The sequence below is a fragment of the Podarcis liolepis genome (assembly GCF_965112155.1).
Source record: "Podarcis liolepis genome assembly, chromosome: 8".
NCBI lineage: Eukaryota > Metazoa > Chordata > Lepidosauria > Squamata > Lacertidae > Podarcis > Podarcis liolepis.
The window spans coordinates 53915169-53933812 of NC_139560.1; the positions used below are offsets into that span (position 1 = coordinate 53915169).

Here is an 18644-nt window from a genome sequence, read left to right on the forward strand (position 1 = left end):
ACAACAAAATTATGTTTACCTGCTGCTTTGAATTCTGAAGATTTGCCACGAAGATTTTAATACACCGCTAACAGTTTACTATGGTTTCAGTCACAAATTAGTTAAACACCAGAGCATTTTGTCTGAACCATTTTAGCATGATTACCTTTAATGACCAATTCTGCTTTAACAAGTTTATGGACCTGGTCATCCAAACAAATGTTAGTGATTTTTTCAGTTGCTAGCTGGTCTTTCACCAACCCTTTCCTTAACTCAGAGCAAATTAAGTTTAAAATAAGATGAAAGTAATATTTAAAATTCTACTGCTTTCTGATTGGTCTATAATGGGGTTTAAAACACAGTTTGGGGGAAAGGAAGTAGAAAGTTGAATTCAGAAAACCGAAACTCAAATCTGAACTTTCAGTTCTGAATAATTTGGTTATATATCCTCAAACGTTAGCATAAAATCTTAAATTCTTGTCCAAAAATTGCTTTCATTTATCCAGAATAGCTAGCAGGTTATTTTTTTATTATCCAGCTTTGTGGTGAGGTGACTAGTTTCTTTGGTGGACAGATATATAAAATGCTGACCTAATGAATGTTTCTAAGAATCAGTTTCATAATAATAATTACTATATGTAATTATTTTAGAAGTGTAAATTCAGGCTGCAAGCTTGCCTACTTATGCTTATGCATAACTACTTAGAAGTAAGACCCCCTGAGTTCAATGGGCTTGTTCCCAAGTAACTGTGTACAGAACTGCAGTCTCAATGCCTTAATTGGTATAATTAATAATCTAAACTTTGCCTAATTGCAAGGCAATTGATGGACTGCATGTTCCTAGAGCATTGATAACAGGTGCCAAGTTGTGATATTGAAGGAAATCAAGGTAACTTACAAAATAACAACAAATACTATCAATAATCCTTAGAAGAAAAGGCCATTTTAAATGTTTTGTTTTAGAAGAAAAGGTTACCTATAATATTTTGTTTTTCCATTCCCTATTACTGTCACACACTATAGGCAAAATAGATTCAGAAATAAATATGTGCCCTAAAAGCAGATGATTAATCAACTAAAATTGATTTGTTAGCTGACAGCTCCACTGACTGTTCCCTGCATAGCTATGTGGCTCTACGGGAGAATAACACACGTTCATTCCCCAACCCCCAAAGAGCAGCCACATTGAGGTCATCACAAATCCACACTCTTGCAGAACAGTTTTGTCAATATTAGCTGAACAAGCCCATGCATGCACTGGAGATGATAAGATGATAATGATTCAGAGAGCCAACATATGGTCATTTTCAATACAATCTAAATTATCCAAAGGTTGGAGATATGATTAGGGAACTGAGATGACATCCAAACTATTTGGATCATGGCAAATTCAGGTAGGATGAAGTACTGTTAAAAATACATATAAATTATTTTAGAGAGAACCTCGTGTTCTCCTTCTCAATGACAAATGCTAGGGTTTCCAATAGTCACATTCAGATGATAGGCTTTACTCTTTTGTTGCCAGTCTACCCACCTGTCTGCCCCCTTTGCATCACAGAGTAGCCTGAGCAGTGTCACTTCTGTGATACTTACCTGAAAGAAATTGCTACATGCTCTGAGCAAGTAGTTATGGGCAAAGCTTCCTTTAAAAACACACATACTAGCTCTGTCAAAAGAATTGGCATCATAGACGGCCTGAACTTTCAACGCTGAACTAGCTATCCTTGTTCGACAAACAGCAAGCTCTCAATTAAATCACATAAAAGCATGACTCAATCTGATTTACAGAGAGGGGGGCACTCACCAGCAATAGCGGAGGAAGGGGGCTGCAGGGGTGCGGTCTGCCCTGGGTGTCATCACTGGGGGGGGGTGACAAAATGAGTTTTAAAAAAATAATAATCAGTTGGGCTCATGAAACTTTTTAGGAGTGACATGGTGGCTTAGGCACCTGCAGGTTTCACGCTGCCTAAAACAGCAGCGTGGGACTTCCCCCTGCCTACTGCCTCTCCCTCAGCTGCCCTACAGCTGAGGGGCAGGCAGTGGAGAGGCTCCAAGCATCTGAGAGGCTTGCCCTGCCCCCATGGATGGATTGCCATGCCCCCATTGGTGCAGATCACCACACCCCTGGCTGCAGGACACGCCCCTGCACCGGGCACCCGAGCAGCTAGCTATGCCACTGCTCACCAGCACCACATGGGAAAATAATTCTGCTAGACCAAACCAGCTTGCCTCCTTAAGCTAGAATTGGATCTGTATAAATTAGGGATCTTGCTTCCCAACCAGCCCTGAAATCTCCAGCATAAATGAGTCACATATGGTTGGTCTACTAACTTGCAGCTATCTGGCTGTGTGACACTTTCACACATCTTCTGTAGTGTCGGGCTGAATTTCTGACACAGTAACAGACAGATCAAGACAGGCCACTAACAGCAAAACAAGAAAAGCCAAACATGCCTCGCTACTTAGGAAATGACAGCGTTAACATCCATTTTTTAAAAAATAGCACCCAGAAGTATCACTTATTCATGGATTTATATATAGCTTATAAAATTCAAAATCTGCCTGTCTACATATCCTTTTCATAATAAAGAAAATTAAATTCTGGTCATGCCTGTATAGGTAATTTATTTATTCTGATAATTTGGTTATATAGTGAAGGAGAAATAAAGGGCATGGCCCTCATTCCATAAAAAGCAACCTTTTCCTGTCATAAATGGTTTTGCACCAAGCTGCTTTTCCAAACTCTGACTCACCTGCACCACTTGTGGTTCAAGTCTTTTCTACAGTAGCTGCAATAAAAAATACATTGCTGAAGAAAATGAATGCATTTTAAATGCTTCTTAAATTCTCCTCATCCAAATTTATCTTGAAATTGTAGAACACCAAATTAATTAGTTGCTTCCAAAGCAGAACTGATCTATTGTCCCTCTCTTAAGTATCTGTATTTTACAGAATTTGCCAGAGTTTTCTGTACTTGAATTTGCATTCATTTATTTCCTTCCTCCGTGTTAGACACAAATGTGCACACTGTAAAAGATTGCTTACAATTTACATCCTTCAAAAAAAGAAATCTGTGATTGTTCCTGCAGTTGCATTCAGATTTGTTTTCTTTTAACCAAATCATAGTGTGCACATAAGTAAAATGCTGTGCAAAAGAATTTTGATGCACTATTACCTGCAATTCCTACAAACTGCTTTTTTTAAAAAAAATGTGAATTAGTTTTTAAAGTTGCCTCATTAGACTGGCACTAAATATAGGGCAGAGGTACAAAAGGTAAAGGACCCCTGGACAGTTACGGTAAGTCCAGTCAAAGGTGACTATGGGGTTATGGCACTCATCTCGCTTTCAGGCTGAGGAAGCTGACATTTGTCCGCAGACAGCTTTCCGGGTCATTTGGCCAGCAGGACTAAGCCGCTTCTGGCACAACAAAACATCGTGACGGAAGCCGGAGTGTATGGAAACGCTGTTTACAGGGCAGAGGGAACCCACAAAGCAATAAACAATTGGAATGGGGGAAATCAATTTATTTTATAATGCAAGGGAAACTAAAGCCCTGTCTGGACATTCCCTATAAATAGAACTGGATTGAGGTTGTACCATCCCCCCTTTCTCAACCCTGAACTTCACATTGGCATAGGAAGCTGCATGCATAGATTCCAGTGTGGGTAGGCCCTATCCATACAGTCTACACACCACAAAAGCAAGGGTAAAGGGCCTTACATATACCACACTCCATGCATGCAAAGCTGTATGCAAATATGAAATACACAAATTCAGAAATGCCCAAAACAAGTATGATTCTTATCAAATGCTGCACATGGTAGGGAACCACCTGTACAGGGTTTGAGTTAGAAACAACTCCAAAGACAAAGCCAATACTGACTAGATTTACTGGACCCCCTCAGGCAGCTGAGAAACAAAAACTGTGGTGAGTGGTGAAATCAAAACACAAACCGGTTTTAGAAATATTCTTTAAAAAAACAAACACACAATTGAAAGTGCTATAATTAACACAGGTAGAGAAACTGTTTTTAAGAATATTTTTTAACTGACAGTGACCTTTTAATGATAATTTTACAATGAAAACATGTCCACCATAATTCCAACATGCAATGCAACCTGTTTACTGTTTGTATTCTGCAAACATCATTTGCATTTGATTTGTTCCTTGAGAAAGGGGAAATGAACTAACACAAGAAATAAATAAAATCCCCATCCACCCAGCTGCTTAGCAATATATATATATATATATATATATATATATATATATATATATATAAATTCTCACTAATGACTTCCTTGAATCAACTGTTGAGCACTTTTCCTGCATTGCACAGTCACTTTTGACACTTAGATGAAAGTGAAAAAGAAGCCAAGTTGGACATGAACCCCATTTATTCTGAATCTAAAGTTCATCAGCATTTTGGTTACATTGACACATAGAAGGTGAATTGGAATTCAACCTGAGGTTTCTTCTTTTATCATTTGGAATCAATGACCTTTGTGGTATACAGTATTGGATTAAGACTACTCAAAAGTCTTTGGATGCTAACAGGGAAGCATCAATAAAATAAATAAAATAAAATATACAATTTCTGGTGTATTCATAGTTAAACCACATAAACCATAGTAAGCTTTCAGAGCATTTTCTTTCTTTCTTTTTTGACATCCCTGATTTTGTCACACATACTAACAGCAACTGTTGATGTATGCTGGATCCTGGCAAGTCCACTGCAAATCTGTTTTTACCTAATTTGAAGGGAAGATAATTTGTTGGAACACTCAAAGAGGCCAAGCCACTGCATATTCAAGCATTAGTAATTAAATCCATCAAATAAAGATCAGGAAAGCACCAAAGAACTCCCAGTAATGCAAAGAAATAATTTACGGTATGTTCAAAGAAGATATTCACAGCCTTCTGGAAGAGCGTCTAGAAATGTCAGACCAATTCAGAAATGTCATTTCCTTTCCAGAATGTAACTCAAGGATCAGATTGTGCAAAGTCTTCCTCGATCTCGACAAATGCTTCTATTAGATCAGCTGAATAGTGCAAGCAGAACAGTTCACTGGTTAGTTTCTCTGCAAGTTACAGGGCATATATATGCTTGCTTTATCTTATTGATCGATCTAGCTTGCTTCTTTAGCACAAAAAGAGTCAGAAGAGGGGGGAAATGATGATGGAAAACACAAGTAACACAAAATAAAGTAGTTTCCAATCGTGCAAAATTTGCTTCACTGGATAAAGCACTTCTTGACACAGTAATGTCCAAAATAAATAAATAAATAAAATCCCTTCCCCAGAAGATACAGGTTTGAAATTGAAGCCATTCTTATTTTTGTCTTGGTATATTTTTAAGGCTATACAAACACAAAAAGAGAAAGTATCACAGGAACACTTCAGTGGATATCAGATTCTTCCGGCTTTGAGGGTAAGCCTTGGACTACTTTTATGTGGTCCCAATTAGCATGTCTCTTCAGGACAGGAACAGAAACAGAATGAAGGGAGGAAAGTCAATGATCCCAACAATAAAATCCAAAATTGACTTTACAATCACAGGTACAAATTGCTCAGGTTGATAATTTCGTTTCTTTTAAAGATCACCGTCATCTAAAACTAATCGGGGCTGCAGGTTTTCCCAAGGAACAGTCAAGAGTCAAAGCAAACAGTGGCATCAAGAAGGTTTGTCATTATTCTCTGATGGCAGTCTGACTGGGTGGCTGGAATTATTGGCGTGTCTAGCCAAGTTCTGGGAGAGGGAGGAGGGATCTTGTGTGTGTATGTTTTTCCAAAATGATTTGATCCTTGTTCCAGCTTGCAAATCAGGCTTCTCCTTGACATCCCTTTATAGCGGAAAGACTAAGAAGCCGGAAAAGGTTGAGTATTTCCACCCTCCCATGAGGTTCCCTCTCTCCAGTTTGAGATGCACTTTGTCTTCTCTTTCCATAAGGAGCAAGACCCCATTGCTGGCTGCTTCTCTGGTGACATCTTGGTCTCCAGCAAAAGCTGAAATCACTGGATAGCCGTTTTGCATTAGGCTTACCTACAATTCAAAAGAAATTCAACATCAGCAGTCTTGCATAGTGTTTGTTTTTAAAATTGCATTGTTACATCCCAATATAACACACCCACATATCAAATTCCAACCCAGAATATAAGTGAGTCTCCCACATGCAGGGATCCCAAATGGGGGTGGGGAAACAGAGTAGGAGGCGATAAGACATATCTCTTGCAGTGGGAGGGGGTGTAAGGTCAAAATGACCCACCACTTTGCTCCACACCTGGCTCAGACTGATACACCTGTACTTTCTCTACCAAATGGCCCAGTCAGCTAGCCCAGTGTGGGGATGGGGGACTGTAATGCTGGCTGAGGGAACTAGGTGTATCTAGTAGTTTATGGATAAAATATCATATTCATAAAATGCTCTGCTAAAATAAGATCACATTAATATAACAGTAACTGCATGGTGTTTTTTTTCTTTGAGACGTTTTGCTATATATTCAAATATCACAAGCCTTTATGTGAGCCACTTTGCAAAGAAAAAACAAACTGCCCCCCCCCCAGTGAAGAGTACATACCTGGATAGTTTGTCTGTTATATACTTTCACAACGTGGAAACTGAAACTATATATTCCTTTTCTTGGCGCTACAAATATACTGGAAGCCAGGTCGAAATGGTTGCCAATATTAACTAATACCTGGAGAAAAGAAGAATGAAAGGGGAGGGGGGAATTAGGTCATGCCTTCATTATGGGGAAGGTCAGGTGGGGGGAGAGAGAGAGGGAGAATTCTCGACCGGCTGCCCAAGCAGTGCAAAGCCACAGGCATTTTGCTGCACAATTAAAACGGACTGCAGGGAAACGAAATAACTTTCCAAGGTGTTTTAAAAGGATTGGTTCAGACAGCTGATTGATTTACACAGTGGTGCACCCAATGCCTCTTCGAGAGAATGAAAGGATCATGATGGCAGCCTGTGTCTTCACAGCAGAGGAGAAAATGTAATGTATCATTGCTGAGAGACACGCAAAACGAAGGGAGAAAAGATCCCATTAAACAAATCCGCCCAGGATTTTTCATTTTCATGTAACAGTATTGAAACTAATTGTCTCTCTTGGGGCCTGTGATGTTAATGCGAAACAAAATGAGACTTAGTCGTGTCACATGTGATGGAACGGTGGGAGGGAGTTCAAATTTTAAATAAGTAACCCCCCCCCTCTCTCTCTGAACTTTACACCCCTCATTCTCTTTTGTCTCTTTACCCCATCCTGAAGCACAGGGACTAATTCAATTAGGCTTGAACAAAGAACTATGGAAGATGCATTTTAACCCACAGAGAACTTAGTGCATGGACTTAGTGGTAAAAGTGAGTGCAATTTGCCAATTAGGGTAATGGAAAATGCTCTTTTGAGCCAAGTTATGAATGTTTCAAAGGCCTCTTGCAGAGTAACAAAAGAAGCAGAAAGCAATGAATCCACGAGAGAGCCAATTTAGTGTGGTGGTTAACATGCTGGAGTAGTACTTGGGATTCAAGGTTAAAATACCCATGAAGTTCAGTGGGTGACCTTGAGCCAGTCACCATCTCTTTCTCAGCATTACCTGCCTCACAATATTGTTGTGGTGATAAAATGGGGAGGAGACCATTATAGCAAGAGCCGTGTACACCACCTGAAGTTCCTTGGAAGAAAGGCAGGATATAAAGGTAATGACCACCACCACAAGGAAAGGACTTATCCCAATAATTTGCATGCTCTGATATGGCTCCTTATGGCCAAAGGCAAGTCACACTAAACTAAGGATATGTAAATGAGGGCTGGCAACCTCATGGCAGGCCTAGAATTAGAAAACATTCCAAAGAGATGTTTACAGTTCTTTGCATGATTGATATTTGCATTACCTACAGAATCAGATCTGAAATCTTCTGCCTAATCTGTCTTCCCAGGTAACTGGTTACAACAGCTTGCCTGGGGTCTTATTATTACATCTGAGCAGAGCTCTCATAGCTTCCTGCTGTCTTTTCTGTAACAAAGAACGGTTAAGACTGCACACAAAGCTCAGTGGTGCAATGCCACAGATTCTGGCTCTTATGGTTATTTTTCTGTTTTGACTGCCAGGTACTTCCTTGTTCAGAATTTCTAGCATGTATCACAATATCCTGTGTGTGTACGCATATATACAAATTAATGTAAAAACCATGCAGAAGTTGGTGAAAGACTGTGGCTATCCTTCTTACATAAGATTATCAACCTCAGAGCTCATCTAGTCCAGATTCAAAACTCATATGCAAAAGTGTGAAAGAAGAAGAATTTGTGAAACTAGAATCCCATTCATTGCTAAAAAAAAAATTAAGTTATTCAACCAACACTACAATTCTTATTTTAAGGCAACACATCATGGAATTAGAGGGAGGAAAAACTTTATAAACAAAACGGTATGTATATAGTGTCTAGCATTATACAGCTCTGCAAGCAAGGTGACAATAGAATTATTCTCCAAAAAAATTTCTGCCAATCTATGTCAAAATATTTTTTTTCCTAGAAGATTATAATAGCTGGGGAACACAATGCGTAAATAATAGAATACACATGTAATCATGATTAGAAAGCAATCCTTGGACAGATGGATGCATAAACAGAAACAAATAATCTGTGCTGAACAAGTCTAAATGACCTGAATGATTTTCACTTGGAAGGTTTTACATAAAATCCCAGTGCATCCCTCTTCTTTCTTCCTAGGTTTCCTAAGACAGAGCAATCCTAAAAGCATGTAGGTTTCCTCAAATGAGCCAAGAGGCAAAGCTTAAGCTTGCAGTGCCTTCACTGTCCCCTCACTGCACTACACCCAAATTCTGCGGATTTCCCCAGGCTGCTGCTCTATGCATGCCTGTCTGGTTTGCCTGACTAGATAAGGGAAGGCAGGAAATCCCAGAGCCACCTCTCTGGAGAAATTGGAATTGGATGTTATATTGTTGCCAATACAGACTGGTGGTTATAATTATTCAAAACAGGGTGACTGAGGAGCCCCCCCAAAATATCTTGTTGGTAGCTACAGCATTAGATGGGGTACTTAAAGGACACTCATCAGAATAGAAAAATAAGGAAGTGATGGCTATTGTTTCATAGAGAAGTTGATGAGCCACAAGTACTGTCAGACTGGTGACAGTGAATTACTAAGGTGGAACTAAAACAGGTAAGGGGAACCTGTGACTCTCCAGATAGTGACAGACTGCAGCTGCCTTCATCCCTGTTCATTGAGCCATATTGACTAGAGCTGGTGGGAGTTGGAGTTCAACAACATCTGTGAGGGGTGGGCACAAGCTCTCCATCCCTAACTTAGAGGGCATTGGAAGAAGCCCAGTCTAGGGTTGCCAAATTTTGAAGAGCAAAAAAGAGGACACATTTGCTGACTTCTACTTTTAACTAGGGATCACTAAGACAACTCTACCCATGAAAAAAGAGGATGCGTCCTGGGAAAAGAGGACATATGGCAACCTTACAGTTAGCTAAGGTGTGAAAGGAGTAGGAGGGAAATGCAGGAAGGGCATCACAAAGAATGGAGAAAGATCAAAACAAATATTGAAGGTGGAGAAGAGGCAGGGGCCATCAGTCAGTGGGAGAGAGGCCATGTATTGCTCTTGGGAAAAGAGCTTGAGCTTGAGGGGGGTCACTGCTGAACAGGACATGGCTGGAGGGAGTTGTGCTGGAATGGGAATAAGGAAGGACTAGGTAAAGGATAGACCGGGAGAGTGGTGGTGTAGAAGATGGGAATTAGGGATAAATAGGAGACAGATCAATGGGGCTAGGAGTGGGGAGAGCTGGTAGGAAAAGGAGTGAAGCTGGACAGTAAACAAAGGACTAGGGCTAAGTGTGAAACGGGAGAAGGGAAGGAATTAGGAGGAAGAAGTGGAGAGCGGCTCTTCTGGACGCCAGAGGGCGCCAGAGCAGACTGGCCGGGGCAGGAAGGGCTTACCTGGAGAAAGAGGTGCAAGGTAGAGGCGGGGAAGAAGTGGGCAGGTGGGAGGAGACTCTGGCTTGCCAGCGCCGCCTGGGCGGGGCGTAGTCACCTGAGGGAGGGGCTACGGCCAGGAGAGGCCGGAAAAGGCGCGAGGGAGGGGGGAGAGGGCTGGCGCGCCTGACCTGGTCGAAGTAGATGGTCATGGTGCGGTTGCTCATCTCGGACGGCTCGTGGTTGGTGCTGCGCGTGGCCGAGAACGCCACCTTGGCGCTGCCGGAGCGCACGGAGATGCCCAGCGACGAGGTGATGGCGCCGTCGGCGGACGGGCTGGAGTCGCACACCACCAGACACTTGCCCTCCAGCACGATGGGCTCCGTGTCGTTCTGCGCCGGCACCGCCGGGCTGCCGCCGGGCAGCTCCAGGAGCAGTAGGGCCAGCGCCGCCGCCGCCACCGCCACGCAGGAGTAGCCGCCCGCGGGCTCCGCCAGCGCCCCCCGCCGCCGCCGCCACCACAGCCGCCGCCCGGCCATGTCTTGCCGCAGCGGGGCCCGTCCGTCCAGCCGCGGAGTCCAAAGGGGGCGGCGGGAGGGCGACGGCCGGGCGCTGCTGCCTTCAGTCTCCGGAGGGCGGCCGGGCTGGGCGCCTCAGCGAGCGGGAAACGAGCGGGCGCCGCCTTGAATTTTCGCGCTTCTTCGGCGGCCTCACAGGAAGGCGGGAGGCGCGCTGCAGCCTGCGGGGCGAAAAAGAGCCAAGTGAGGCGGGCGGCGGGAAAGTCCAGCTCCTCAGTCCGCCTCCCCCCTCACAAAAAGTGCCAGAGCCTCCCGAGGTCCATCCCGTGTGATGTGAGGGGGCGGGGGCGAGAAACCCACTCGGTGTCTGTTTTATGAGGTGGAGCGGGGCAGGGCTCAGACACACGGCAGGCGAACCGGGCAAAAAGACCTTGACGGGGCGGGCGCGAGCTGCGCTCCGTTTCCCGCCAAGGAACGTGTCACCACATAACCTAAGAAAGGTCCTCGTGGATCAGAACAACGGCCCCGTTAAGTCCAGCACCCTGTTTCTCACAGTGACACACAAGCCCGCGTCTGATCCCGCTTTGGAGTGTGTGCGAGAGCTGAGGGCATCGCAAGGGGTGGGGCGGGCTCTTTCAACATCTCGCTCCTTTTGCAGTGCTTGTTGCAAGAGCCGGACTCATTATTTTTTTTAAACAATGGCACTTCTGAATAAGCCTGGGCTCATTGCCCAGCCCACCCCACCCTCTGCCAGGAATCGAAGGAAAGCAACCTGGGAGGTCCCTCTTTTCCGCACCACAAATAGAGGTGCAGACGATTCGCTTCCACACACGAAACACAAGAAACTCCCAGCGTCCTGTCTGATTCCCTCTTTCCTCAGGCACAGCAAGCTGTGGCAATAACCACAGACATTTTATCTCGATCCCAAAGCACTTGGGCATTTTTGTTCTATACTCCCATCCCGATGTAACTTTAAAAAAACCCCACAACACTGAACACAAGCGCGTCTTAGATTGTAGTTGTAATGAAAACAAAATCTGCGAAGGGAGCGCTTCTGCTTAACGCGAGTTAATGCCTCGGACGCGGAGAGGTCAGCTTTCTTGGAATTGCTGATAAACTCCGCTCCAACTTCGATTCCCCTCCCCCCATGCAACTGGTCCACAAGGCCGTTTCCGCTTTGATCCGCATCCCTGTCCAGATTAAGCAAATCCGTGCCTTAAACTCTCGTGGGGAATGCAACGGGGATGTATTAGTTACCACCTGCAAAGTTCCCGAGTTTGTTCCGGAAGAGTTGAACCTGAGTCGAGTCACTAACACGAACCCCTTTCACTCCGTTCCATCGCTTTCCCTTTCTAAAAAGTCCATCAGGAAGGACGCCGCCGCCGCCGCCCCCCCCCGCCGCCGCTCCCATACACCACCCTACGAGTTCCTAGTTTTGCTATCCCGTCTTTATCTCCATCTGGATTATTATTTTTTAACGGATCAAAATGAAAGGGGCTGGCGGCGCGCTGGTTTACCTGGAGGGTCCATGGTGGAGAGTCGGGCTTGGCTTAGGTTGCCGTCCGCGAAGTTGTATTGCTTGGAGAAAATGAGCTGAGATTAGGCTGGCAAGCAGAAGAGACAGGATTCGCCTCGTTCTCTCCCGCCCATTGCCAAGATCACCCCCTCCCTCCCTTCCTCCTTCCCACCCTCTCGCAGACACATTCACACCCGCCACTGCTTCTCACACCAGATAAACCCGAGCATGACACACACACGCGCGCACACAACCCAGATCTGCCTGGACAAATTCCAGCGCGCGCACACACACAACCTCTCTCCCCCCCCCCCCGTCAATTTCCCCCGCTTGATGTCCTGTAAGCAGCGGCTACCTGGAGCCAGGCATAGGCTGAATTTCACCCAGAACGAAGGAAGCGATCCTTTTTGGCTCTTCTTTAAAAGAAACGCGCTCTCAGAAGCTGGTAGAAGTAGATCTCCACATGTCTTCTTCCTCCCCGCCCTCCCCTTGCGCACAGACCACCGTCAAATGTCAAGATCGGCCACGCTGGCAAATATCGGGAAAAGACTAAGCAGCAGCCACGGTTACGAGGCGTGGAAGTCGCTGGTTTACAGAAGTTCCGTTTCTGGTCTGGACAGAGAGGGGCAGCTGTAGCGTGTGAGCGGGGAACAGGGGCTGTCGCTTTAAAAAACCTCAGGACACAGGGGTTGCTTAGGCGCAAATGCCTTATTAACTTTGGTTCCCGCGCCCCCCCTTTTTTTTTTCCCTTTTCCTTTTCCCAGGGATACCCTATCAAGTCTGGAATTAGGTGTGCGAGGACTGGAGGGAGGCGCGTTATATTGGCCGGAACGGAGAGCGGCCTAACTCCAAAAGTGGTTGGCGAGCGCCACCTAGTGGCACTCGCTGCCGTTGCCTACAGAATGCTCTCTACGGGGCTTTCGGAATTAAAGGGATGGAGCGTGCCTTGTGGACGTGGTTGGATTGTTTGGGTTAGAGAAAGAGCATCGGGAGCGGGATTCCCGGGGAGAACAGGAGGAGGATGAACTTTCAATTAAGCTCTCGCCTCCTCCCTCTCCCCCGCTCTTCCCTCTCCACCTCCTGCAATCAAGGGAATCCTGCGCTCGCGGATCTTTTACAAAGCCAAAGGCTGCCATGATGATATATGCTGCAGTCAAGGTTATCATCAGTTGTTATTGGCTGCAATATATATATTTCTCACAGCTCAGCTGGTGCAGCTGCTGCGGAGCCGAGTAGTTGGTGCTGAAAAGCTAGAGAAAGGGGAGACTGTGGAAGAGAGTGAGCCTTTTGTGCTAATGGCTTGTTTATCATGCCACCGGTCCCCCCCCCCCCAGGTGATTTTAGCTGCAATTTTTTTTACAATAAAAATAGAAATCGGTGCTATTCCTCAGAGAGAAGCATTAGCGAAGGTTTTTCCCAACTATCCATGATGCCAGTGCAGATAATGAACCTGTGTCCCTTGGCCTTAAGTATCAATTTGAGGCACAATTTGCCCTGGACTCGCCGGCAGAACTTCTTAAACCTTGTGAGGCTTCAGCCCCGTAAGAACGAAAGTAACAGCTAGAAAGAGTAAATCTGACTGTGTGCAAACTGTGTGTGGTTTTTTCCAGGCCAGAGGTTGACTCCAAGCAGATTTCAAAAATCTGGGGTGGCAGGTAGAGTAGGGTCTTCCTGGCATCTTGTTAAAAAACAACAACACCCTGTAATGTGATTGGGCTACTAATCCATCAGATGAGGAGCGCTTGAAGGAACTGGGTATGTTTAGCATGGAAAGGGGGAGACAGATATGACAGCCTTTTTCAAATGTGCCTTAAGGGCTGTCACATGGAAGAGGGAGCATGGAGGGTAGGACTCATGGGCTAGCCAGGGGATGGGGGGCAGGAGGGGCAGTCGCCCCTCAAAATCAACAAAATTCAATAAAAAGACATAGCAAACTGATGTTCTGTCCCCACCTAACAATAGGCCTGCCCTCCCCCCCCCAAAAAAAAATCCTGGCTGCACCCATGGTAGGACCTATGTACCCATGGTAGGATTCTATGTCTTATCTCAAATTAAACAGTTAAATCCCAAGCAATTAGACCACTGACACCATTTGAAAAACTGATATTGAATATGACTGAACACCCATTTTTCTATCAATTTTGTATGAAATACTGACCTAACCATTGGACAATACTTGGCTATTAAACAGCAAGGTGGGTGTCCCCATTGTACACACATAGTGATATTGAAACTAGTAAAGGTAAAGGGACCCCTGACCATTAGGTCCAGTTGTGACCGACTGTGGGGTTGCGGTGCTCATCTCGCTTTATTGGCCAAGGGAGCCGGTGTACAGCTTCCGGGTCATGTCGCCAGAATGACTAAGCCGCTTCTGGCAAACCAGAGCAGCACACAGAAATGCTGTTCACCTTCCCGCTGGAGCAGTACCTATTTATCTACTTGCACTTTGACGTGCTTTCGAACTGCTAGATTGGCAGGAGCTGGGACCGAGCAATGGGAGCTCACCCATTCGAACTGCCAACCTTCTGATCAGCAAGTCCTAGGCTCTGTGGTTTAACCCACAGCGCCATTTGTGTCCCATTGAAACAATTATCTATGAAATAGCTACCAGCATCTAAATATAGGGTGTGGAGGCTAAAATCTGACTGCTTCTTCTCTGAAAAGGTTCTATGTTGCTTTCTTTGACCCCTTATTTTTGAGCATCAGGAATTGTTATAAATCTTTACTTTCCCAAGCAGTCTGATGGGAGGTTTAGTACAAAACACTTGGAGGGCACCGTGTTGGAGAAGGCTGCCTAATACCACATAAAAGGTATTTTCCTTGAGGAGCTTCCAGTCTGAAATTCATCACAGAGGAAGCTGCAAAGAAAGGAGCAATTAACTTTGGGTTTATCCAACCTAAAAAAAGCACAGCACTTCCTGAAATTTAGGACTGACATGAGGACCAGAAAGGATTCATTTTCAACAAAACTGTGGATTGCATTCCATGCATCAGTGAAAGAGCTTTCTAGATTGGATGTAGGCTGGACAAAAGTATCTTTAGCATTATGAAAGTTACATTTGACACAATAGACTGACTCATAACCCCCCCCCCCCCCCGCTGTATTAAGATAATTCTTGGAAGTGGCTGATCTGGGAATTGGTAAAAAAATCACATCACCACACAGAAGAGGGAAGAGCAGAGGCTACATTAAAAATCTGCCCCAGACTCCATGCTTCAAATTCACTTCGCCATATGCTCTGCACATGCTGTGTTCATAAAATGTAGCTCCAATGAGTTATAAAACTCTGCTTATTCTTCAGGAAAAAATGATGAGGGATCCACGGCGGGGAACCATTACAAAGCATTTACTACTTAGGTGCATTTCTATAAGTGGCAAAGTTCTTCAGTAAAAGTGAGTCAGCGCCAGAAATAAAAGAAAATGGTCCTTTACGGGTTGATCCTGTGGATGAATAACTTCATTGCACTGAACTCTTTTATGTTTTATTGTTATTGGTTTTTCAGTATACTGGACAGCAAGTTGCAGTATATTATAGGCTCTTAACATCCAATAGTAAAAAAGAAGAAGAAGAAGAGCAATAGGAACCATCCTGGTCAAGCACAATAGATTACCCTTGCATTTCTTTGAATATGAGGTTTTTCCCCCCAAACTGCTAAGTGACGGCATCATCCTATTCATATCTACTGAGTTCAATGGGCCTTAATCCCAGATAAACTTGTATAAGATAGTACTCTGTTCACCAACAAGTGACGCTTACACAGTACACTATATGCCGGGTTAAGCACATTATCACAAATGTGAATAAAGACTTGCAAGCCCATTGTATTTGAAGGATACTTCATCCTTATACTCTACAACTTCATCCCCATGCTTCCATGTTTTGCATTTAAGTGTGAGCCACAGAGATTCTTAAACTGCATTGCAGAGTCTTATTCAAAACCATTAATCTACCCAAACAAAGACACCTTAGTTGAGGCAGACCTGGACCCTGAAGACTCAAAAAATCAATCAAATGGGTCAACGTAAAGGAATAATCCAAATGCTGTTTGCACGTGGTTTAACTTCACCACATGAACATTCTGCACAAATTTTCATGAAATTGGTTGGGGAATATAGTCTTTCTTTTACAATTATTAGAATGTCTAGGCATTACATCTGTTTTTTGTTCTGGTGATAAACCTTTCCAGAAGTGATGAATACTGCATGTTGTTATCTTTAACATCCAGTCCTAATCATGGGCAGGGAGCATTTATGTCACTGCTTATATTTGATCATCTCCTTTGGGGGAAGACCTTGAAGGCAGTGGCTACTGCAAGTTTGTTCTACCCACTCCTCTAAGGTAAGTGAGGCAGGACTCTGAGCTCCAGGAATCTGTCAGCTCTGCTCCATTGGCACATTAATCTGCAAATGTTTGCTTTAAAGAAATCTTCTCCAAATGCATATTTAATTTAGCATGTATTAAATTATGTATTTTATTTCAGAAATATGCCTTGAAATATGTATTTTGATACGTTTAAGCTGACGAGGCCTGTGTCGTACAATATTTGGAGAGCTGCAAAATCTGAGTGGATAACTAAGTTCGGGTATTCACATTGGCCTATGAAGTGTGGGCAAGGAGCCTTTTGCAGAACAATTCACGAAGACTGAATTCCTCAAGCCTTCCTAGATCATCCTATGATACTTGATGCATCAGTTGGTCCTGAACATCCAACCTAAGGCCTGAGGTTTCCTACCCCTGGAGCAAACAATGGGCTAGTTGAATTCTCTATTTTGATATGAACTTCTACAAAGGTCCTCTTTGGGTACCCGTTCTTCACCATCACATCTGAAGTGTGTGATGACTATGACTTTTATGTGGTGGCATCCAGGAGAGGATCACCTGACACTTACTTAGGTGTCATTTTAGCTTACTATTCCCACAGGTATGTTAATTGTACCATCCTGTGTCCCAAATGCATCATTGCACCTAGAGGCCAATCTCCCCTCGGTAGAATTATGGATTTGGTGCAGGTCACTTAACTTCTGGCTTCGCCTAAACTCAACCCACCCACCCGGTCTAATATCCCTAGTGCAACAAGACTTTCACAAGAGTGTCTGGTCTAAAACTGTCAATCAAAAACTTCACTCTTGTGGTTTATCCCCACAACAGCTACTCGCTGTGGGTTATAGTAAAGCAAACAGTTTAATTTGCCAACGCCTAAATGATATCGAGCGTCAGAACAACTTGGCCACAATAAGGAAATTTTGCCCATGGTATGACCACTTTTCATCCTCTCACTTTGATTCTTTGGCACCCTATCTGTATAATCTAACAATTCCAAAATATAGACGTGCCTTTACCCTTGCAAGACTGAATGCACTGACCTCAGCTGTACTTGAGGGACGATTCCAACAGATTCCACACGAAGAACGCTTATGTCCCTGCAGAGATGGCAGCACCGAATCAGTGGCGCATGCCCTCCTGGCGTGCATTCTTTACAAAGACCTGAGGAATGAGATTATCACTCCTCTTTTATTGTCCATTCCGGGTCACCCAACCACTGCCACAGTGCCATTTCTCCTGGCAGATCAAGAGGAGCAGATGACAGCAAAGGCTGCAAGGTTTCTAGCTGGGGCAATCAGAATAAGGTCCACTATTTGATTGCTGATTCAGGACCCTATACTGTGTTTTATATGATCAACTTCTTATTTAGTTCTGTGTACATCGCAATGTTCTTTTGTTGCTATGGGCGATGGCTGACGCAAATAAAGTTTCATTCATTCATTATGTTAATTGTATATCTTGTTGTTGTTTTCTCCAGCACCTGGTTTATATTCCAATCTTTTTTTTCCCTGTTGCTGATATTTATTTTTACTTCCTTTGTTGTAATATTCTATACAGTGATCTCGTTATCAGCGTGAATCCCTACATAGCCAAAATGACACCAGCCACACATGAGAGGATGGTAGCAATCAACTTGGAAAGATCCAAAGGTTTGCAGAAGTACAAAAATCTCTAGTGGGGAAAAACTCTGAGGCATGAGACCTCCAAAACAGGTAAAATGAAGACTGAGCGTGCTCAGTAGCCACAGACTGCTGGATGTCTGTTGGAAAGAAAGAAAGAAAGAAAGAAAGAAAGAAAGAAAGAAAGAAAGAAAGAAAGAAAAGAAAGAAAGAAAACACACATGAAAAATAGGAATTGGGGGTGGAATTGAATATCCTGAAAGATGCACACAGCAACATTATATGTTGCAGATCCCACTTCTTGTATTCTGTATTTTCATTGTAAGTGATAAGAATGCTTGCAGTGGGGGGGAATAACAAAGCTTCAATTTATTCTGCTTTACACTATTTCTGAAGCGGTCAGAAAGCAACAGCTCCCCAAAGGGCCAATACAGAAAACTTTGAAACCTTGTTATTAGTATTCCTCATACAAGGATATATCAGCTTTTTCAGACTCCTGCATGTAAAAGCATATTCACAGAAGAGTTTCCATGAGCATTAGCAGTGCATACATATAATCCCTTTGGCTTTCTGTGCTACAGAGATGCTAGATGTCATCATAAGCATCACATAAATTCAAATCCATTTGTTCATTGCTTGTATTCACATTCACTTTGGGGAGTTCTTTCTCCACCATTATTTTCAGTCTGCTATGTCAAGACAAAATGTATTTTTAGGTATATTGAAAGGGAAAGTGCAAAGTGAG

At 43.8% G+C, this 18644-nt stretch overlaps 1 protein-coding gene across 2 annotated transcripts; it reads right to left on the reverse strand.

The window, feature by feature from the left end:
- Positions 1 to 4357: 4357 nt before the first annotated feature.
- CBLN2 (cerebellin 2 precursor) lies at positions 4358 to 12753 on the reverse strand. 2 transcript variants are annotated; one of them, XM_083518440.1, is made up of 5 exons: positions 12311 to 12753; positions 11957 to 12017; positions 10113 to 10660; positions 6558 to 6677; positions 4358 to 6021 (listed from the first exon to the last, which is right to left on the reverse strand). In XM_083518440.1, the coding sequence occupies exons 3-5, from the start codon at positions 10458 to 10460 to the stop codon at positions 5824 to 5826; spliced, it is 666 nt and encodes a 221-aa protein (XP_083374566.1). In that variant the 5' UTR covers positions 10461 to 10660; positions 11957 to 12017; positions 12311 to 12753; the 3' UTR covers positions 4358 to 5823. The 2 variants fall into 2 exon arrangements, with proteins under 2 accessions (XP_083374566.1, XP_083374565.1); XM_083518439.1 differs by lacking the exon at positions 12311 to 12753 and having other exon boundaries at positions 11957 to 12108.
- Between the last annotated feature and the right edge of the window lie 5891 nt (positions 12754 to 18644).